Raw genomic sequence first — 22,968 nt, forward strand, 5'->3', positions numbered from 1 at the left:
GGCCGGTTGCGCCCGTACCGGTGAGCGGCGGCGGTTCTCCGGCCCGTGAGCGGAGCGGGGAGGGGAGGAGAGGAAAAGAGAGCGGGGCTGCCCTCACCCGGTGGGGGTCGGCGGCTGGGCCAGGCCCGCCCCGCCCGGCGTGGCGTAGGCTCTCGGGTAAGCCCGTGCGGGTTGCGGGGCTGTCGCTTGAGTAGGGAGGGCGGCGGCGGCTGCGGGCTGAGGGGTCGCGGAGATGGGAAGCAGCGTGGGCGGCCTTCGTGGCGGCCGGTGCTTCGTGGGGTCTCTTCCCCGCGCTTCTCCCTGCCGCGAGCGTGGTTACCAGCCTTACGGTGCGCGAAAACTTTTCGGCGCCGCCGTGGGGCGCGCAAGCCGCGGGTAGCGCCCGGCCCGGGGCCGCGGTGCTGCCGGAGCCACGCGGCAGCGTCCGGCGAGAGCGGGGAAGCAGTGCAACGCCTGGAAGGGAAAGGTGGATGTTTGCAGGGGGGAAACTTTCCTCTTAATGTTTCTGAAGTGTAAGGGCTGGTGCTTCACGCTTGATACTAGCTGCCAGGCTTATCGCGCGGCTTGAGCCGTTTCTACCCTTCCTTGCGCGGGCTGTGCCCACCGTTGGCTGTGTGTGCCGCGCTCGTTCCCCTTCGCTTGGGGTGTCTGCGGCTCTACGCTACTGTCACGGTAAGCAGTTACAGTAACGTATCCCCGTATACAAGTACCTTTTAGTGGCTGCAGCCAGGAAACGTACCTGTTTACACCAGAATAGCTACGGCAATTACAGTGCTGTGTGACACCACGTGGAGACAGAGGGATAGTCCGCATCGTGGGTTTTGCATGCTGTCAGTGGCTGAACCTTTCTGGCCTGCGTGCTGGGCTCATACAAACAACTTTAATTCCAGCTTTGCACACATAGCTCGATGTTTGTCTTTCGCCTCTTACGTAAAAAGGCACAGAACGAGAGCATAATCTTGACAAATCACACTTTAAAATCAGCTTATATTTAAAGCAACTAAAATACCAGTTATCTAAAAATTATGTTTCCTGTCAAGGCCTGATAAGGGTTTCGCAGTGTGACTTTGTGTAGCTGATGAATAAGACTTCTAGATTGTGACAGCACAGGTGTGTTTCTTTCCTGCAGTAGCTTATTCACAGATCAGTGTTTGTTCAAGCTGTGGTAATATTTCATGCCAAGTTTTTCCTGGTTTTCATGCAGTTACCTGACAAAAACTGTAGATTAGAAAAAACAAAGTAAACATTGCTGCTTACTTTATGTACAGCATTTGCAGCTTGGTGACGTTTGTCTAGATTCATGAAGTCCTATATCTGCCTTTTACAGGCTAGATAGGAAGACTGAGCTGTTAAGTGTTTTGGCACTGTCGTGTCAGACATGGTTTTTTTAGCAAGGTTGTGGTATACATGTAAGGCTTTTCCCTGGTAAACAGTTGCTGTTCGTTGAAAGAGGAACAGCTGTTCTTGTTTCATCATGATGTGAACCCCTCTGCAGACCCTCTCCCCAGCTATCAGAAACTTGCTATGTCAATTATGAATAGGGTGAAGAAAGCTTTCTCTTTAAAGAAATTGCAGCTATCGATCTCAAATTGACTTGTCTTCTAAGGCACTTCAGAAGCTCTACTTTATGTGATCAGAGAGGAAAAAAAATAGTTTTATTTTATGTTGCAGGATGGAACCGACTTTGGATAATGATAAATTTTTCAGACCATCTTATATTGCTAGTGTTGAGCCGCCTCAAAGAACAGGACCAGTAAATGTGGACGATATTAAAGCAGATCTCTCTGCTGAGTTTTCTTCGGTTTCTTCAAGCTCGGACACAAGCCAGGTAAGAAAGTAATATTTGTATTGTTTGGGTATTTATTTTTTTAATAAGCTTAGTCTTTCCATCCATAAGAATAATCAGAATTTTACAGATAAGATGAGAAGCATCTTTAGGATGTTTTTAATTTGGAGGAGATGCATAGAATTAGACTAATTTGTGTGGTACTGCATTGATACCTTATTGGGTGCATCAGTCTTCTGTGAATGAGGCTAATTGCCTGTTCAGAGCAGCTTAAACATTGAATATTTTTATGGGTTTCATTCTTGATCTCTAGTTGGCCTGAATGTAGTGCATGTATGTGTTGCAAGACTATTAACTCTAAGTTATCACAGCAAACTTCTGCAGGGGCCTAAGCACTTGTAAAAGCTGATGTAATGAATTACTTTTGCTTCTCACGTCATCAAGTAAGTCTGTTCAAAATAGCCTGATGAAAACAAAACTGCCTTAACATGCTAGTTATCAAACACAGAATCTAGTCAAATTTCTAACTTCCTTAATTTGTTGGGGTTTTTTTGTTTTGTTTTGTTTTTTTAATTTAGAGGAACAGTTTGGAGTCTAAGGGACACATACAAGTTTGCCTGCGTATTAGGCCATTGACGTCGTTGGAAAGAGAAAATGAATTGCAGGTGTGACATTTAATTACTTAAAAAATACCTTAAATGTATGTGTATTTTTTTTTTCCTGTAAGCTGAGCTCTCTATACTCTTTTCATGCCTGTGTTGATTGTGCTTCCTTTAATAGGACTGTATTTTACTTGAAGACTCAACAAGCATCATACTGAAACCCCCCAAAAACTCTTTGAGTCGGCTAAGTGAAAAAACTGCTGGACAGATGATACAGAAGTTCACTTTTTCACGAGTAAATTAATTGTCTTTAATAGTCTTTAATTTATTTCTGGAAAAAGTTGTTTAACTTATGTTATTTAATACCAAGCAAACTAGATTTTTAAACTGTCGATAGCCTTTATAAACATAGGGAATTTAAAAGATTCTTTAAAAGTCTCTAATGATTGCTTAAATAAAATGAAGATGTTTCTTGGTAATGCTCAGGTGTTTGGACCTGAAACAACTCAAGAAGAATTCTTTGAAGGTACCATGAAGCAACCAGTGCAAGACTTCTTAGACGGATATAATCGTCTTATTTTTACATATGGCGTTACAAATGCTGGGAAAACCTACACATTCCAAGGTATAAGTAGAAATGTATTCTCCTTGAATGAACTTCCCTTTTTTAAGTGAGGATTACTTCTAGCAGAAATATTATAACTTTTTCCTTTATTTAAACTGTAGGCCCTATACATTTGCTTCTCTTGAATATTAATAAATAGCCTTTGAAAGTCTCCTTCCATAACAAATACCACTAACCTACCAACAGACAGAGTCACTGCAAGAGTTTACATGAACACATAATGATACTGCTTTGTAGGGCTGTAAAGTTCAACCAAGTGTGTGTGACTTGTTTTTTTTCCTGCAAGTATCTAGAGGGACCCCCCCTCAGGGAGGAGGGGGAGGTAGGAAAATATATCTTCTGTGTATCAGGATGTGAAAAGTGTGTAAGTCACTCTACACCAGACTAGCATTTTGTTACTTTTTTTTATTATTATAAAAGTCATAGGCATCTTATATGGAAAGTCTTAAAATAAGAAATAATATTTGAGTCTGTTTCAATTATTATAGGCAGAGAATAAATGTTTTGAAACATGTTTGATTACTTCCAAGTATTTCTGTCTTGTCTCAAGATTCTGAGCTTAATAATATCCTGGGAGACCTTGTCTCCTGATGCACTATTCTGTACTGTTAAAGCTCAATATACTTTCTGGTCCCAAGATGTCATTCTTTAATTATTTTTAAAGCATTTTAACAAATGAGGTGATTTGATTCACACGGAAACAATTTCTCCTATAATGAAATGGCAGTTCTAGGTGCTATACTGCTGATTTTATACACAGAAGTAGTAGAAAGACAATGAGTTTTGTGCCATGTGAAATTGATCTTTATTGAAGTGATGTTGTCTTCTAAGTGATCTTCTGTTAAGTGGATTATAGCTGAAGACTACTGCCGCTACTTTCAGTTGTTATTAATCTGGGGCAATAATGGGATGCTCTTCCCTGTCATAATAATTAATAGGTAAATAACAAAACCCAAATTTCCTAAAGCATACAGCCCCTCATGCTTGACGAGTTTGGGGTGTATTGTGTGAGAATTTTTGATTCATATCTTCTCAGACTCTGGAGGCTTTTTCATGGTATTATATTTTTAGCACTTAACTATCGACTTGTGATAAGAATTGGCAGGGCAGAATGTTGCTGCTGGGTGCCATGATTTTCTCTTCTGTTATTCCCAGTGTTGTCAGTATAGCCTTTCCACTTTGGCATTACGTGGGAGCCCGTATTCAATCAATGATGAAGGACTGAAGTGAAGGATGAAGCAGGATTTTTTTGACTGTTGATTGTTCGCCAGCAACTGTGAACTTTGTTCATGTTAAGTTGAATTACAAGTGGCATTACAATAAACAAAAAATAATTAGAGAAAAGAGGAGATGAGGATAAAGAAATTTAATGCAACAGTACTTTTAACTTAATATGTTATTTGGTTACTAGCTTGGTGTTTGAGTGCCAACCAGATTTTACACAAGTTCTGACTTGGGCTTTTATCAGCTATAGCACTAGCTGTGTTGCCTATCTGTCTCAAGAGTAGGAGAAATCAGTCTGGAAGATGATGCTGTCAGTCTGATACAGGATAGTAGTTTCTTTTCCTCTATCCCCTTCTTTTCTCTGATTTAGAAATTAAAGTCAAGTGAACCCTTTTCAAACTTGCATCTGGATTCAGAAAGATCAAGTGTGCACTGAGGTTTTTATTTGACTGTTTTGCCTTTCAGGTGCAAAAGTAGTATGCTCTGAGAAAAGGGTATGGGACCAGGGAAGGAGTAAGCCTTCACAAGTCTTCTAGAACTTTATATGTAGGGTATGTGAAATTAGTACAGGACTGCAGCTGAGAGATCAGTTATCAGTTGTACTTTAGGATTACTTCCTTGAGAGAGAGTGTGAAGGCAGCCTATGAAATGCGATTGAAAAACCACAAATCTCTATTAAATGTCTGTCGGTTGTGGTTTGTTTGGTTTTTTTCTTAAGGCTAAGCTTATGCAGAATACTCCAGCAGTTTTTCTTTTATCTTAGGCCCCTTACTGTCCAAGGGGTAGAGCATGAGCTGTTGCTGAAAGCCAAATGCGTTTCAAAACACTCTTAAGACATTTCTGTTACCTTGAAAATACAAAAAACCTACTGCCTTGTGCTGTAAGTGGCCTCCACATTCCTCATGTATGCCTTGAGATTAGAATTGCTTATCTTTCTGTCTTCATTTATCTGTATACCTTGTTTACAGTAATAATTAGGATCTTTCTTTTGTATGTTGCTTTCAGGGACAGAAGATGATGTTGGTGTTCTGCCAAGGACTATGGATATGTTGTTTAAAAGTATTCAAGGAAAGCTATACACAGCAATGGATCTCAAACCCCATCGGTGTAGAGATTATATAAAGCTGACTAAAGACCAAGTGAGAGAAGAAACCGCTATTAAAAATTCAATACTCCGCCTAACAAAAGAGGTAGAGGAGCACTTCTTTTTATACTGATGAGTATACACATCTTTGGATAGTCTCTTCCAATTGAAAAATGAACAGGGTAACATTGAGCTATCTGTATTTAAGCATGGATGTGTCCATTTGCTGTCAGCCATCTATTCAGGTTAGCAGTAAAGTGAGCAATAGGGTTGATGAACCCTGTTCTGCTGTGGATTTCTGTCTTGTGGCTGAATACTTGATAGGATGTAAACTCTAAGATTTTTTTCTATAGTGTGGACACCTGATAACTTATCCTCTGGGGTTACTCGTGCTTAAGAAGGACTGAATGAAAGTACTCTCTCCATCTGTGGGTATGCTAGTAGGTCTGCTCCTTTAAATGATTTACTGTCTTTGAGGGTACTGGAAAGAAACTAATGATTTTGAGGTTGTTCCTCTCTTCCAGTTTGGCAAATATCCTCAAAGGAAGCAAAATTTTTTTTTAAACAGCAGAGCTATAAAGCCAGTAGACTTGAATTAAAATGGGCTTCTGCTGGACTTTATTCTTAAACAGATTGCTATTGGGCAGTCCAGAAACACACTTCAGTTTTATGAGTTGCCTGGAATTCTAAAGCTGTTCAATCCAGTTACAGTTATAGGGAATTTGTATTTTGTATAAGTATACCTTTTTCTTGGTGTTTCTAATTTTGAAATGAATGGAATAATATAAAAAAAACCTGAGCATATTCTAGAAATTGGAGCTAGAAAGGGATTATTGTGCTTTTTTTTATTTTTAACGAAAAGAATTAAGCATTTCCGCAGTGGTATGCTAGATTATAATGAGGTGTTCTGGCTGTTGTGGGACAGAATATATCTGTTACCTTGATTTTTATCTCTTATTTAGTTAACTGGACTTCTCCAGTGTGGAAGGCAGGTGGCAGCAAAATTCTTCAAGACTTCACTTCAAAAGCACAGGCATATGTTAAATCTAACTCTAGCAGTCTTTAAGGACTTCAGAAAAACCTGTCATGTATGTGTGTTCGAATAAACATATGTCCCCTACAGTTTCTAAAACTGGTTGTAAGAACAATACTTTAGCTTATAAATTTGGTGGCAAAGTTTGCACCTACTTCAACAGAGACAGGTTTGGGTGGGTGTTTTATATATGTAAAGCTTAAACCTTAAAGTTTTGATTACATAAATATTAAACTATTTCAGGGATCACTTCATGAAATCCCAGCATTGTATGAAGTATACTCTTGCCAAAACACTAAAAAAACCCTGACCCAAACCACACTCACTTTCTAATCCATGTTTCTTTTAAGCATACTGGTTTTTGTAGATGAGTTGTACTTCTTTGCAGTTCTGTGCCTAAAAAAAAAAAACAACCAACCAAAACTAAGACTGGGAACGGAGTGTATGTGTATGAACCTCATAAGCTATAGCTGTAGGGACTTGTTTTACCCTTTTATGAAAATTTTCCTTTTCTTATTAAAACCTAGACTTTTTTCAACTGTGAAAGGTTTCTACAGCCTGTATCATGAAGCAGGAAGTTGGTCACTTAATTTCTTAAGTGAATGAGTATTCTACATACACATCTGTTTCTGAGGGTTGACCTAGTAAGCCTTAAGATAAGGAATCCTGAATTAGCAGAATACCAATAATAAAAAATTTCAGTACTCTCTAGATTCACCAGATTGACAGTAATGTGTAAACTGCAACTGGACTCCTGCAAATCATCCTGTTAAATCACCCTGTTTCTGTTTGGGCTCTCAACCCTCTATTTTTCTGTGGCTAGTTTTCTTCTGGTTCAGCAAGCTGAAATGCTGTATACTGTGATAGGGCCTGATATAAGGGAAGTGTCAGGAATGAGTATTAATGCAAGAATCAACCCTTTCAATAGGAGTGTACAGGTGCATTGAACTAGGCATGATGTGTAACCAGGATCTTTGTATTGGCATATTGCAATTACATTGTATCCCTATCTAGTAGGACAATAGAGCTGTTACAAAAGTAACTGTTGGTGTACTGGTGATGTACTGTCAATGATATATCTTAATATCTTTTTTCTCTTTTGTAGGTAGACCATCAAAATAACAGTAATAACAAAGGACCAGTTGATTCTAAGGGTATGTTGAAGAATTGTAATTAAAGCTGGCAAAGAAGCTTTCTTAAAGTCAGTAACTGAATTCTGGCCTATGTTAATAACAAAATGACTACTTGGCATTTTTATATGCATGTCAATTAGATAGTGAGCAAGTTATCTGGGCAGAAAACAAGGATAAAATAGCTAGAAGAATACCTGAACAGGCATTAAATGAGATGAAACTATAGCAAGGAAAAGTAGCATTACTTATGCTATGGGCCCCAGTGGTATCCTGACAGGCTTTTAGAGTACCTGCATGTAATTAGATAAACCTAATTCTAGCATTTAAAAACTACCTAAATACTAGGTTTGCTTTAAAAAGTCTGAATGAAGTATACTTGACAGTTTAATTCTGTCTTCTGAAGATATTGAAGAGACTCAAATAATTCTAGCCAAGCTGGATGTGTTTGGTAGAATTTGCAAGTGGAAAAGGAAGTGGTAGAGTAGGTATCTCTTGCAGATGTGTAGGGTAAACATGTGACTTCCAGATACTTAAGAAAGGGTGGGAAACTTCAATGGATTTTTGCCTGCAGTAGGTATTTTTTAGAAGGCTTCTGTAATATCAATTTTCACTTATTAATTTTTTAAATGAAATTCACTTTACTAGGCCTATATTGACTTGTAATATTTTGTACTTGGCAGATTTGGAAGAACTCTTAAAAGACTTGGAACAATCTAGCACAGCTGTGAAAAATTACATCAAGTTTTCTGTTTGGGTTTCATTTTTCGAGATTTACAATGAATGTTTTTATGATCTACTGATTCCTATGTCAAATGAAAAGAAGAGAAAAACACTACGCCTTGCTCAAGACGTCAAGGGATGTTCTTATGTAAAAGGTGATTAGAATAGATTGCAAATTGCTAAACACATAACTTGAAAAGTTAGCCTTCCTGTAATAATGTCTCTTTCTAGATTAGAAAACTCCTAACTGCATACACAGTGGCACTAGAAATGTCTACCTTGAGTATGAAAGGCAACAATCTACATAAATAGTAGTATCTGTACCTTTAATAGCGTTTTCTCTTTATTCTTGACTGTAACTCTTAAAAACCTGTGTGCACTTCACTGCCCTGAAATTTCTTTGAAATGGAAGAAATATTGAAAACAGTTGGCAAATTTGTAGGTGGCTTGGTCTTTTTTTTTTTTCCCCACTCTCTTAAAAAAGCCTCCAAAAATTCTTAACTATAGTTATAACTGGCTCAACAGTTCTCTTTTGCTTTGTTTTTTTTTTTTGTATTTTCTGTAGAGAAACAGTCTGACTACAAATTACATTTTACAGTACTCCAGTTTAATCAAACCTGTGATGTAATTTGTTTTGGGTTGGGGGTGGTGCGGAGTTAACAGAACTCAAAATAGCAGTAGAGTGTTTGTTTCTGGCCATGGAAAAAATAGCGTTTGAAACGTGTTTGATTTGTTACAGGTTCTTTGGACAATCAAGACACCAATTCTAGATTAAAGGCTTTTTTGTAGGTGTTTTGCCCGCTACTTTTATCTTTCATATGCCAAACTATAGATTCAAAAAGCTGAATTGGACAATAAACCCAACTTCTTCATTCTTCAAAGACTAGAAAACGGGTGAAGTGGGAGATAGTTTACTTTGAGCTATGCTTCAGCATAATCTTTTTTTATAAAGCTTGGAAGTATAAATGTGTGGAAGTGTTCCTGATGTAATTGAGGAAAACCAGTTAATGATTTTTCTTGTTTTTTCTTGGTCACAGGTGGTATTTTTCCTAGTACAATTTTGGTGACATCTAATTTAAGAGGTCATAATGTTCATATTAGAAGTTCTGTTAGTAGGGTTGTTGGTATTTACTCTAGCACATATCAAGATGACATACAGTCATGATTTTGCAGACAAAATTCTTGACTGATATCAAAAATGTCTTTCAGTTGATAGCCCTGAAAGGTGTCCATTCCCTGCCCCCCCACTCCAAATCATGGGCTAGAACAGAGAGGCTGTCCAGGTAGAATTCTGCCTTGATGAATATGAACATGGGGCTTTCATATTCATATTAGACCCAACCTTTTGGCTTTTCAGTGCTCAAGCTAAGGTTGCTCACTTAATATGCATGGAACCTATTTTAGTGTGCTAATAGGATGAAATGATGTGATATACTTGTCCTTCCTTTCCCATGGAAGGAGGAACCTTGATATTATTTGTCATGTAATTTCTGTCTAAAGCAAGCTTAGTGAAATGTTTGTATGTCTCAAGTAAATGTATTATTCTTGGCGTGTGTACATTATCCCCTAATCCCTTTCTTTTTGATAATGATATTTACAAGATTATCATGTTTGTTCTTCCTAAAGATCTGCAGTGGGTTCAGATTTCTGATTCTAAAGAAGCTTTTAGACTTCTAAAACTGGGGTTGAAACACCAAAGTATTGCAAGCACGAAACTAAATACTTGCTCCAGCAGAAGGTGAGAAACATTTTGAATAACATTCGGCATAGGATGGTGTGTGGGAGGACGGAGAAAGTAAAATATGGCTTGTGGCTTTTAGGAGAGGAAGAGTCTTTAACAAGGTCTAGATATCTAGGTTTCAGTTTTGGTGTCCTTTAGCAGTATGTGACCCAATGCTTTAAGCCAAAAGGATTCGATCCTTCAATAACATGAACATGTACAAAAGCTAACAGTGTTTTATCAAATACTCTCCTTCAAGTAAAAGCACTTAGCTTTATTCCATCTAAATGTCTGAGGAAAAAGCAAAATAAGTGCTACATAAAGGTGTATTTAAAAGTTTGTATTTGATAGAGTATATGCGTAGATATGTTGACAGATTTAACAGTGTTTTGAACAGATGTTGTGGAGGCTAAAAATATTTTGAAGGTATTGGTCTACTTTACCGCTTCACTGATTTAAACTTCTCCTTTTAGTCACAGCATATTCACAGTTAAGATACTAAAAATTGAAGATTCAGGAGTACCACGAGTGACCCGAGTCAATGAGTAAGTGCAGAGCAGACTCCCCCTCTTCTGTTATGATGAAGTTGTCAATTACTTTCCATGTCGGTGTACCTGGTACTGCACTGCACATCCAGTGCTCCCTGGCAGAGCCTCATGTATGTGTGGTGGTTTTCCCACTTCCTACACTCATAAGAGTACTTGGCCCTCTACCGCAAGCCATCAGGTTGCAGTGCTGTTCTATATCTTGTCCCCTCTGTTCAGCACAAGGTTCTGCTACCCTGCTATACTCCTGAACGCATGTAAGTCCTCAGAAGGGAAGGACAGGGGGGGAAAAATAGGAAGTGTGTTGGGAAAAGATTTGGCAGGAAGTAGTGTGAAATTTGATTGGGGAAGCAACATTGAAAAGGATGGAAGAGTTCATGTAGATGAAGATCAAGAAATTCTTCCTCTAAGAGAACTGATCATATTTAAAAGTGAATAATTTGTGCATGTTCTAAGGTAAATAAAGTGACTTTGTCTTATCTGCTTTCAGATTGTCAATGTGTGATCTTGCTGGTTCAGAAAGATGTACCAAGACCCGCAATGAAGGTGACAGATTGAAAGAGAGTGGAAATATAAACACCTCTCTCCTGATCCTAGGCAAGTGTATTAATGCACTCAAGAACTGTCAACAGTCAAAGTAAGTCCTTCTATGAATTGCAGACTGGTTGTGGTTTTTAGGTATTACCTACAATGTTTATAAGATATACAATGCTAACACTAAGGTTTTGGTAGAAAAGATATATAGACTTGCAAAGTCTATTTTGTAAAGTCTTGTTGATACACCAAAGTTATCTTAAACTTGCCTTGTTTTGCTCTTTAATTAAATCATTCAAATTCTACCATCCTTTAAACATGCAATCGTAGATTTTAGCAATTTAACTTTCTTCTGAGCTTGGTTTATCAAACAAACTTTGGAATAGTTTAAAACTCCCTTCTCACTAGTGTCATAGTAAGAGTCAAATTTTCAGCATTTTATTATTCCTTTGTGAACTAACTCCATTTTCTACATAGTTCTAGTGTAACATTTTTCAGCAGCAGGATATTGCTGTGCTCTCATAACTGTGCACTCTGACAAAATTTGTCTTTTTTTTTTTCTAAATCTTGACATAACTTTAATATTCTCCTACTGATCTAGCTAACCACATGCAGACAAAAGAAAGCCTTCCCACTATTTATGCCATAGCTGGATGTAACTGTCCAGGAGCTGCTTTTACCTCAGGTTGTCATTTGAAGATCTTTTTCTGTCCCAGAAGATAAACGAACTCTCAATCTGCTGATTGATATGCCCAGATGTGCTTTGCCAAAATCACTTACCCCACAACACTGTTCCTGACAGCCTATTCAAAGTCTATCACACCCTAAGGTGAAAAAGTTTTGCTAGTGCATGTTCCTGATTAACCCTATGTTTTGTGCATTTATGGTCTTTCTTATCATTCCTGTCTGGAGAGAACAGGAAGATGTGTTAAAACTAGCAGCTGCTTAGAGAGCTGTTAATGTATTCAGAATGTCATCTTCTGATCCTAATAACTTGGAATTTTAACAATATAGAAGAAATGTTCTGAAGCATGATCTCTTAAAGTGTTAATAGATGCCCCTTGCAAGTTGAATAGGAAGCAGTAGCTCTCTTAAAATTCTTGTTTATCAGTCCTGCAGCGAAGCTACTTATGAGCTGTATGTGTATTCTGGCAGGAGGGTCACTATCTTGCCGAGTTCTGTAGCACTATTCATGTAACTGTCATGTGTCCAAAATGCAAGCAACCTATTTAGCAGCAAGTGTGTGTTCAGTCATGTTTTAGGAATTCTCATAAAATTTCCTATAAGCATCAAAACTACATCACCAGCTGTTAAATTCAAGGGCACAACTTCTGATTTAGGAAATACCAAACTGCTGGGGGATTACAGAAGTTGTTCTGAAAAGTATCTACATCTGTTTGGTGTATACTCATTTGCTTGCCTAGGCGCTTGCTATTGTCCATTCTCAGAGGCAGGAATACTGAGTGAGAAAGATCTCTGGTATGTTGGATACTGCATGCCTAGAATGAGACATCTCCTTTTTATGAATGTGGAAAGGAGAATAGAAAGGTGGGGTATAGTTTGGTGTAGCATGAGGCTATGTGACCTACCATAGGCTAAATGATGCTAAATGATGAACACACTTTTTAAGTGCTCCCATTGATTGTATTGCTATAGCCTATCTGAGATAATGGCTAAAGCAGCAGTCACAACAGCTATGCAGTCTCTTCACAAACAGCTGTATCTAGTCCAAAACAATTTTAATTGATTTAAAGACTGCTGCTTTTAAAAATATTTTTAAGTCTTCAGGCTGGATAGCTCTTACCCTGACTGGAAATTATTAAACTTCTTGTCATCTGTTCTTTTGTCTTTAAAGGTTGCAGCAGCACATACCCTTTCGGGAAAGTAAGTTAACTCATTTTCTTCAAGGATTCTTCAGTGGAAAGGGGAAGGTATACATGATAGTAAACATAAGCCAATGTGCCTCAGTATATGATGAAACACTTAATGTGCTAAAGTTCTCGGCCATTGCACAAAAAGTAAGTGTGTTGTAGTTTATCTTGTTGATCAGTACTTACGATTTGCATTTAAAGAGTAGGTTCTCTCACTTCTAAGAATATGAATTTAGTTACTGGATTTTTCTGTCTCGTATTGCAATCATATTTTCTAATTACTTCTAGTCAGGCTTTTTTTCTTTGTAAAGCTTTTAAAAAGGCTTTGCGGGGTCACTTTTTTCTTTGGAGTGTGGGCATGGGAGCATCTCCTACTGAAAATCCATAATTCCTATAAAAAGTCCAGCCTAACAAGACACTATATTTGGAAAGAAATTCCTGAGATCTAGGTAAATTTGTCTTCTGCATGCATAACATGCTGTCACCTAGGAGCAATTCTGGCTGCCCCGTGTATTACTGCTATCTTAATTTGGAATATTGCTCACTTGAAATACTGATAAAATAGGTTGAGCACCAAAGAGTTTAAAAGGTCGTCTTTATGTCCGTAGAGGCTTCAGTGGGAAGGTGGTGGAGGTTAAGCAGAATGAGTAGAAGTAAGTGCAGTGATATAACCCTGGCAAAGTTGGAAGACTAAAGTATCAGGGATCAGAGCTGCAGTCTTAATAGAAGCTGTGGAAAACTTCTTATTGACAGTTAGATATGTTCCAAGGACAATAGACCTTTGGAATGTCGGCTCATCTAACCAGGTTAAGTATGTTAGAGGGAACAGACTGTAAGGTTGATACAGTTGTTGAAGAAATAGAATTTGTAGGATGATATTTGTCTAATGCAAGTAGAAACTCAAAGTATAGGAAACACAGAAATCTGAGGTGGCAACCCTCTTGTAGGTTGTCTGGCTAGTGAAACTTGGTGTTCCTGGGATCAAAAGAAGGGTTAGACTATAAAGTGACTCCTTTGTACTCTAGCTGGAAACTGGTCTAAGTAGTGACTCTGATCAGAGGGTAAGTTGGGAGAGTACTGTGCTCAGGACACCTATAGGAAAGTGCAACAGGTATGTCTTGGAAACGCCAGTAGAAGTTTTAAAAAACACTGAGTTTTTTTCTTTCTTTTTTGGGTAGGTTTTAGTTATGGACACATCTATTCTTCCCCAAGATCAGTCATTTGGCCAGAAATCAGCAAGAGAATCATCAGTAGTTAGTGACACTAAAATGCCAATCCCAAGGAAAAGAGCTACTATCTTATGGGACAGGAGCTTAGAAGATGTGATTGAAGATGATGATGATGAGATGGAGGAACAACATAATATGTCAAGAGAAGAAGCAGTGCAGAAACACGAAGAAAATAAAGTTCTTATTGGAAAAGAAGACTATAAGGTATGTGCCAGGGCTACTTTAAGAATTAGGGTAGCATGGAGTCTTGAAGCAAGGTATTTTTCTCCTGGTTTCTCCCATATCTCACCTGTTGGGGTTTTTTTTCTGATCACCCTTATTCTACCTAAATCCAGTATTAAGAACTAAAAGTGGGATTACTCATGACTTAGTGCCTATTGTGGGAAAATTATGAAATGTGTCTAAATACAGACTAAGCAGTAAAAATTGCAGATTTGGCTTTCTCTCCTTTTGGTAATCTACAGTCAATGCACAGCAAGTATTACTGTGTTTCTAGCAATACAGAAGACTATTCCTTTGTATTCTATGCACAAGAAAACTCTGGAAGCCGTTCTTTAAGAAACAGCAATTTTAGTCACTTTTAGGGAAGATGAGGAGAGAACAGAGGACTAGAGACTGTTTTGTGGAGGTTTCATTAATATTGCCCCAAAAATGAGCATCTGGAAAACAAGAGCCAAATCCTGTGGAACTTAAGCCTGTTTTTTAAGACAGCTTCAAGAATTCTTGTAAGAAACTTAATGTTCTTTGCAAATGCCTGCTCTGTGCAAACTTATAAATTGCTGGTCTAGTACCAAACAGATATTTCAATCTACTCATGAATCCTCTTGTTTATGAATAAGCTAATAAAAGAACTGGAATAACTTTTGCCAGCTGGAAGAGTAAACTGTTGTTGTAGTGTTTGGGGAATGGGAAAAATCTCACTTCTGGGAAACTATTTCTTTATGAAAAACTTAATACTAATGGTAATTCTAGACACTGCTGAGTCTCATAGAAGACTTGAAGAACAAACTTATTACTGAAAAGAAGAATAAATTGCTGCTGGAACTGAAAATCCGTGAAGAAGTGATACAAGAATTTACCCAATATTTTGCTGGGCGGGAAATAGATTTCAAGTAAGTTAGCATTAAGTGGCTTTAAAATTACTGGTTAAAAAAAATGAAAGTAAATTCACTTATTTCTTAAATCTGTTTTTTGGCTATAAGAGACCACACTCTTCTGCTAGGCTTACTGCTTCTGTTAAAAGATCAGTTTCTGTTTGGACTAAGAGTTCAGGAAAAATACTGTGTAGGAAAGGCTTTGATTTTTGTGAGATGTGTAGGGGTGTGTGTGTGGAATCTGTAAGCAGTGTTTTTGTTCCTGTAGAGCTCCCCCTAAGAGCAGAGCTTTGTTGATAGGATGTCTATAGAAAGAGTGACACTTGCAAATTCTTCATTTACTGCAGTCTTAGTGATACTCCAAACAGGTATTCTGCCTCAAGAAGCTTAGAAAAAATGCTTGTAGTTAAATGCTATCCATAATATGTATATATATTAGTCTCCACCTCATTCTTCAGGGGTGTGTGTCTGGGAAATACAGTTCTATTTTGGTGTAGCAACACAGTTTTGTGTATTGTTCTATTGTGCCAAAATAAAGAAAAAAGTCTTTGTTAATAGGCAGCTTAACTAATAATTTCTTAGCAGCTCATATGGCTAGCTTTTAGCTGACTTATTTTTCTTACTGTAGAGAGTGCCTTTCTCATGAACGACAACGGCTTGAAGAAAATTCTGAAAGACGGTTGGAAATCTTCAAGGAACTTGTAAATGGTTATACTAAATACACAGATGAAGAAAATAAATTAATGGATCAGGCTTGCAGTGAACCAGCTGGAACTCTGGTATATTTATTTGCCCCCAATAATATCCCTTTTACTAACTGCCTTATGTTATGGTGATGGTATGTCTCAAGGATTAGAAGGATAGTTTCAAGGACTTGCATGCTGTGTAACTGTATCCTCAGCAAGATATATTTGTCACATTTAATAGGAGTAGTTACTGAGCCTCGGGTATGCATTTAGGAATCTTTGGGGTTTTCTGCATTTCTGCAACACAAAGTGAAAATTACTGTACACAAATTGGGGGGGAAAGCTGCAATTATGGTGTAAACTGTATTGCATTAAGTGCCTATTTAAAATATTTGAAGCTGACTTCTCAGACCCTATATATTGACTGTACTGGAGTGGTCCCAGAGGCTTTTTCCCTCTTAAGGCTATTGTAGCTACAACTGAAGCAATGAGAAGTGTATGTACACTTAAACCATAACTAGACTCTTAACTTGAGGCTGGCTCTTGTGACTTTGGAACCTTTGTTGTTAAAAGACAAAGAGGAAATATATAAAGTCAATGTTTTGAGTACAACTTAATTTGATAAGTTGCCACAAACCTATTTCACCTCAAACTTACTGATGTGTGAAAATTTCAGGTGTATTCCTTCTAAAACTGTTCACTTGCTGTGTTCATGCAATGTTCTCATTGAGTTAAAAAAAAGTAGCTTTTATATTAAATTTGGAGGGGATGCTTTTGCAGTGCTATAGAAGGGAATGTGATGGTGGGTCATTAAATGCTATAAAAATCAAATGGCTATTACTTGATACTGGAGACTTGTCTGTGAAAGTAGGCAGAAACTGGCAATCAAATTGTATATGAACCCACAAGATGGCTTTGAAGTCAGAATTAACTGTACTTACATGTTTGAATTCATAATGGTCTTCCAAATTTTCTGTAGAAATAATGGCTGTTGTGTAATTTTTTGCTGTTTCTAAATGCATATAAATTATCTTTCAGGATGAAGACTGTAGTATAGGACCAGGCACCTACGCTGATCTTGAGGGCATTATTGATTCTCTGCAGAATGATGTCATTGATATAAAAAAGCAGGCAGAAGAAGCACACAGGTACATTGTATCTCTAGAGGACCCACAGGAAGCTATAGGCTGGCTTGAAAAACAACTGGGAAAAGTTACCACTGAACTAACTAAGACCAAAGAAGAGCTGATGAAGAGAACCAATGAACTAATCAGAACTGAAGAAGAGCTGACACAGAAAACCAAAGGTGAGCTGGGTGTAAGTGTGATGTGAAAGGCAGAAAAAAGAAATGACTGACTACTGTAGAATAGAAATAATAATCCAGTTGAGCAGGATTTTGGAATCAAATCATATGTATAGAGGTGGTAACAAATTGTTTTGTGTATGTTCAGATTGAACAATTCCATAGGCCTTGGTTATTTCATTTTTAAGACAAAACTTAAAATTGTTAATTGTAGGCTTCTGAATTGTGGGGTAAAATGTCAACATTATTGATTTTATGGTTATATTGTAATCCCCACGCTTCTCTACATTTTGCTGATGCAGTGTTTTCAGGTGTCCTGTAGAATGTTCAGAGGAAAAAGTAGCAATACCTCATAACACTATTTTAGCAGAAGACTCCTGGCATGATTTATATGGGTTGCAAGGCCCAATTCTCCTATTCAAAAAAAAAAAAAAACCAAACCCTAAACAACTCTTGAAATGTGTCCTATAAGTAGAAGACAGCATGAAAATAAATTGGTTTGTTCAAAAGCTACTGAGGTACCAGAAGATCTGGAAAAATGGATTACTGAGTAAACTATGTAATGGCTGCTTATTTGATGTAGGCTTCTTTTCCTGTTACAGACTTTGAAACGCAGATGATTAAATTGGATGAGTCTGCTGAGCAGCTTAAAGCAGCAACTGAGGTAACTTTTCCCAAGGAAAAACTTGTGCAAAATTATTTGCTTTAATACAAAACTCTGGTAGCTTAAAATGCTATAATAGTATGCTTCTAGCTTTTTTTATATCAAGCTTTGCTTAACTGATCTTGCTTCTAAATACATGGTATAGGTCAACAGTTTAACAGTGACTGAACTACTATTCTTTCTTTTCCAAGAAAATGAATACACAGAATAAAAGGATTCAAGAGCTAATGGACATTGTGGAGCAAAAAGATGATGTTATTGTGAGACTACAAGATTTGATATCCCATTTAGAAGAAACCATAAAAGACTACGTAAGTCTTAGACATCTCAATTTTCTTCATACAAAAAAAAAAATCTAAATCTGTGCTTATAATGGACTTAACTACTTTGGAAAATTGAAATTTTCTGTAAGTAATTGCTACTTGCTTGAAATTGTAGCAGGTGAAGTTGGTATTGAAGCTAAAGTTACAGCAAAATGTGTGTGTGGGCGTGTGAGAAAAGTGGGACTTTTGGAAGCAGTGATCTGGAGTTATTATTGGAGGACTGTAGGTGAGACTCTGAAGAGCCACTCTAAATTAAAAAACTCAAAATGGGAGGACTTAAGCAGTGGGAATAGAGGGATTATGTCACTGTCTCTATTTTTGCCTGAATGAAAGAGGAAGGAATGGAGGTTTTGCTGCAGCAAAACGTCAAATTTAATTAAAGTTAGAAGTTAATAATGTGAGAACAACAGTGATTGTGTAAATTGGCAACAAAAATCAGTGTGTTCTGCCCACCACCGCCATGCATGCACACTTTCAAAGGAAGAGCAATAATAAGAATTTATTGAGCAGAGTTTGACCTAAGAGTGGATGGATGGCCAGGATCCTTCTGCTTTTCATGTGATTAATAAAACTTGCTACTGGCTAGTCTACTGCCAGCTGCTGAATGCCAAAAGACTAGCTTGGCTAAATGTATACAGGTTAAAAAAATCAAACCATGTAGTTAAGGGGTTTTTTTGAGCCTGATGTCCAGTAACCTGAAGTAATTTTGGGAACATTTTAAATGAAACTTAGTCAGCACTCTGATCTGTTTTTCTCTTCTACCGTAAACTCAAGGCTTTGACCATACTTAATCTTCTATTCCCTCTCTCTGCTCCACAGCAACTTAGCTTTTTGATAGTATGAGCGCTCCAAGAGTGATAAGAGTTGTGATGACTGCTCCCTATTACTACTCCTTCCAAGAGCAAGGCTCCAACTCTATCCAGTGTTTCTATGAGACTGTGTGGCACGAAACTTAAAACATGACCACAAACCTCAAGCCTGTTCTATGCATTATGTTTTTTAATGAAGTACTTTAAGATGAGTAATTGGTCCTTGGCAACCAGCAAGGCTTGCCACTTGTGTCATCTTGCAAGTAAAGAAACTTTACTCTTAGTCAGATATATAGTCTAAAGTATGTATGACAGAACTGACTAGGCTTTCAAATTGCATCAGATCTGTCATGATACAAATGATCTGTGGCTTTGCTGAAGGCGGTTAAAACTCCCAACTCTACCAACTATGACAAGAAAGTGATGAACTTGTAGAGCTGATCATTTGCCCTTTGAACAAATCGGGAACTTCATCAACTCTTCTGACACTGGAAATTGTTTTCAGATGGCAAACAAACTCCTCTTACATCCAAGTCTTGCATTTTGTAATTTCCTAGTCTCTTGCTCGGCTTTCTGTACAGTGCGAAGCATTGTGTTTGTTAGTATCTGAAGGTGTACCTGCTTTTGGTTTAAGTAACTGATCTGTAACTGATTTGTTCCTTTGACAACCCCTATACATGTTACCTAGGTAGTTTTGTAAAAATATTTGCATATAAAAAATTATTAAGCATTTTAAGTGCTCACTTTGTAAAACTTCAAAGTAATTGATCTTATTTTAACCCAGGACAACACTGTAACTACCATTAAGAGAAAATTGGCCGAAAAGAACTCTCAAAAAGTGATTGAAAGCAGCCAGTTCAAGGATTGTGAGGAAACTGTATTGGAAGTGGGAAGAAAACGTTGCTTTGGAAATAAGGCTACTGTGGAAGAAGAGCCACCTACAAAGAAAGGTACAATTTCTACCATCACTCAACAGGGGGTCTTCCATAAAAACTTGATTACTATTCCAGAACAGAAGCAAAAATTTGTGAATCGTAAACGTGATGTAATGAGGAGAAAATCTACTATGTTAAACTGTAAATGGAAGTAACTGTTACGTAAATATCTGTCTTGCAGAAGGTCCTATACTGTTCACGCCTAAATGCTTAAAATAAAAGTTAGTTTTTAGACTCTTTCCTTTTTGCTGCTTTTTCTCATGTGTTAATGTACTTGCAGACTCAGCTGTAGTTCTTGAGCAATTTCTTAACAGTTGTTTTTGTACTGAACTTGCTGTTGCTGGACTTCTGGGAAAGTAGTATCTCCTGCTTAAGTTTTTTAAAATTGTCTAAGCAAGCATCAAAGGTGTCAATGACTTAATGATTGTTCAGTCATACAATTTGTGCTGTGAAACTTGATGTTTCATTCTGTATGCATGCTGTAAACACACTACCTCTCATCGAGGTGACAGTGCTGGCAAAGGAGAAAAAATAATTTTACTTCCATTCAAGTGGAAAGCTTAAGTCCACAAATGGCATATTTTGTGCAGCTCCCACCTTTGCACTTCCAATCTTTTTGCTTTCCTTGCTTTATCTCTGAGCTTACCAGTCTTTTTAGAATGAGGTGAATAAACTAGTTGCAGTTGAAGACCTTCAAGGATAAGGGTGAAACTTAAAAGGACACCACTACTTATGTTATCCACTTCATTAAAGTCTATTAATCAGTGAGATTGAGCTATATGGGACTGACTTGTGCAAAATGGCATTTGTAAGATCTGCCTGCCTCTAACTTGAGTTTAGGACACAGCTGGGCTTCAGTTTCTCATAGAATTATGGAAAGGATATGCGAAAGGAGAATGAAAGGTCTTCCCTTCATGTCCCTTACTTTCTTGCCTTCCTCCTGCAGAACAGGTGCAAGTAAGAAAATCTTCCAGGCATTGTTTGGGTGAGGTTGGGATAAAAAGAAAAGTTTAAAAATGGGAAGCTGAAAATATTTATCCTCATAAAGAGAGATAAAGCATGTTAAAAGGAGACTTGTCAAATTCACATGATCACAGAAAACTGTGGATACAGATGGTGAATAAACTGAATGCAGGACTGTCATTCGTCACATTCTGCAGTGAAAGAAAAGTGAACACTCAGTCTAGTGGAAGATCAGCTTAAGCTTATGGAACAAAGCACTTCATGCAGTGGGTAGTGAACTTCTAATGTTTGCTGCCCTAGAAGGTGAGAGAGGCAGATAATTCTCAGATTCCATGAGTGGTTAGACAAGCAAACAGCCAACAGATTCATACATAGATACTGAAGGGGTTAAGCAGGGATGTACTGTCTTGTATTCCTCCAACATTCCCAATTGTTCTGTGTTGGGAAAGCTCTGTAGGAAGTGGCTGGGCCTACCAACAGTAGCAAAAGGAGGTAAAATATTAGGCTAGATCAACTGATAGTGTGTGTGATCCAGTAAGGCATTTCTGATGTACAACTTGAACAAGTGTACATCTCTTTCTTAAGAGAAGCTTCTGTCTCTGTACCAGGCGCATCTCTGATTTGTCTCTACTGTCTTTTGTTGGGATGAATATTGGATCCTAGCATGACCATTTGATGGTGCCACCTATATAAACATTACAGGAAGGGTGTGGAAAATGATGCTGATGTAGACTCCTTGATATACTAGACAGTAGTAGTTTTGTTATAAACTCATGACTGATAACTCTTCTCAAACAAGAAACTAAAGTGGATAACTAATAGTGCTAATTAATGTCAGCACTGAGATTTTTCTGTTGGGAAGAACAGGGTATTCAGTCATGTTAAATATGTTTTATTTGTGGGTGTTGAGAATACAAGGCATCTGATTTAAAAATGGAATTGTTAAATGCTCCATAATAATGAAATTTATTAATATATAAACTTATATTTGATAAGAATGGTTAAATGTACTTGGCACAATAGAACAATGAGCACAGCTACACTGTGATGGCTTTCTTGTAGAATTTAGATATGCTAGTGCCCTATGACCAAAGTTTATTTTGGGAGCAGATAGATTATTTTGTCCTGAAGTTCAGGTTTTTGTACTCTTCTCTAGGATTTGCCTCCCATGTTTTGTGGTGGGGCTTTTTTTTTTTTCAGTACTTCCTACATAAAAAGCTTCTGGACTGAATATCATATATCTTCTTGCACTAATATTTATCCCGCTTTGCTGCATGATTGTGGTTGTCAGTACAAAGCATCTAGATCACTTCTAAATTCTCTTATGAATGATCATACCCTTCTCACTATAGGTTTTGGACTAAGCTTTGCTAGTTTTTTCATCTTGCCAACTTAGATCACAAAATATGTTTTAAGATACCTTTAGCATGTCTCCCTTTTAGTGAAGTATATAAAATTCGTGTCCAGTGTGAAGAATGTGTAGTATTTTGTCTGATATGTTTTCTTGGGACTACACAACTGGGCTTTCAGTGAAAACCATCTCCCAGTCCAAAATTTTCATCTTGTAGGGTTTAGAAGCATGGCTTTACAAGCCAAAGTGAAGCTGCTGTTGTGTCTGACCTAGCAGGAGCACTTGATATGTCTAATTAGAACAGAAAAGGTACAGAAAAGCAGGAGGAAAAAAGTGTCCTGTGGAATTTGATCACTCTAAAAATACTCAAAAACCAAAACCTGAATTGAGATGGAAAACACTATTGCTAATGCTTCAGTATGACTTTTTGTTAGTGACTCAAAAGTCAGTGACTCTATAAAACTTCTTGGATCTATCTGTTCATGGGATGTTTCCATGCAGTACACATGTACCCATGTGTTTAATGCTCCCAAAGCGCCATGTCTGCCAAACTCCACCTTACTGTAGTTGCAGTACTCACAAGAATCCATAGTATCTTCCTGGAATACATAGTTGTGATGACCTAATTGTTAGAGATAGTCAAGCTTGATTTTAATACTAAAACATAGCATGTGTGTTACTAAATGGACACAGTTGGATTCTAAAACACTTGTGTGAAATGCAGCTGGAGTCAA

The 22,968-nt window shown here is 37.7% G+C and overlaps 1 protein-coding gene across 1 annotated transcript in view; it reads left to right on the forward strand.

The window, feature by feature from the left end:
• The first annotated feature begins 7 nt into the window (after positions 1 to 7).
• KIF20B (kinesin family member 20B) overlaps positions 8 to 22,968 on the forward strand; it is a 43,695-nt gene continuing 20,734 nt past the window's right edge. Inside the window, exons 1-19 of the mRNA XM_075026045.1 lie at positions 8 to 156; positions 1,672 to 1,828; positions 2,365 to 2,451; positions 2,567 to 2,683; positions 2,875 to 3,013; positions 5,243 to 5,427; positions 7,460 to 7,508; positions 8,168 to 8,362; positions 9,834 to 9,945; positions 10,401 to 10,472; positions 10,963 to 11,109; positions 12,862 to 13,024; positions 14,056 to 14,310; positions 15,079 to 15,218; positions 15,829 to 15,979; positions 16,925 to 17,192; positions 17,792 to 17,853; positions 18,045 to 18,164; positions 19,770 to 19,935. Of these exons, the coding sequence (XP_074882146.1) occupies positions 1,673 to 1,828; positions 2,365 to 2,451; positions 2,567 to 2,683; positions 2,875 to 3,013; positions 5,243 to 5,427; positions 7,460 to 7,508; positions 8,168 to 8,362; positions 9,834 to 9,945; positions 10,401 to 10,472; positions 10,963 to 11,109; positions 12,862 to 13,024; positions 14,056 to 14,310; positions 15,079 to 15,218; positions 15,829 to 15,979; positions 16,925 to 17,192; positions 17,792 to 17,853; positions 18,045 to 18,164; positions 19,770 to 19,935 (2,584 nt within the window). The 5' untranslated portion in view covers positions 8 to 156; position 1,672. The remainder of the gene's footprint in view (positions 157 to 1,671; positions 1,829 to 2,364; positions 2,452 to 2,566; positions 2,684 to 2,874; positions 3,014 to 5,242; positions 5,428 to 7,459; positions 7,509 to 8,167; positions 8,363 to 9,833; positions 9,946 to 10,400; positions 10,473 to 10,962; positions 11,110 to 12,861; positions 13,025 to 14,055; positions 14,311 to 15,078; positions 15,219 to 15,828; positions 15,980 to 16,924; positions 17,193 to 17,791; positions 17,854 to 18,044; positions 18,165 to 19,769; positions 19,936 to 22,968) is intronic.

This window comes from Buteo buteo, chromosome 4 (genome assembly GCF_964188355.1).
Source record: "Buteo buteo chromosome 4, bButBut1.hap1.1, whole genome shotgun sequence".
NCBI lineage: Eukaryota > Metazoa > Chordata > Aves > Accipitriformes > Accipitridae > Buteo > Buteo buteo.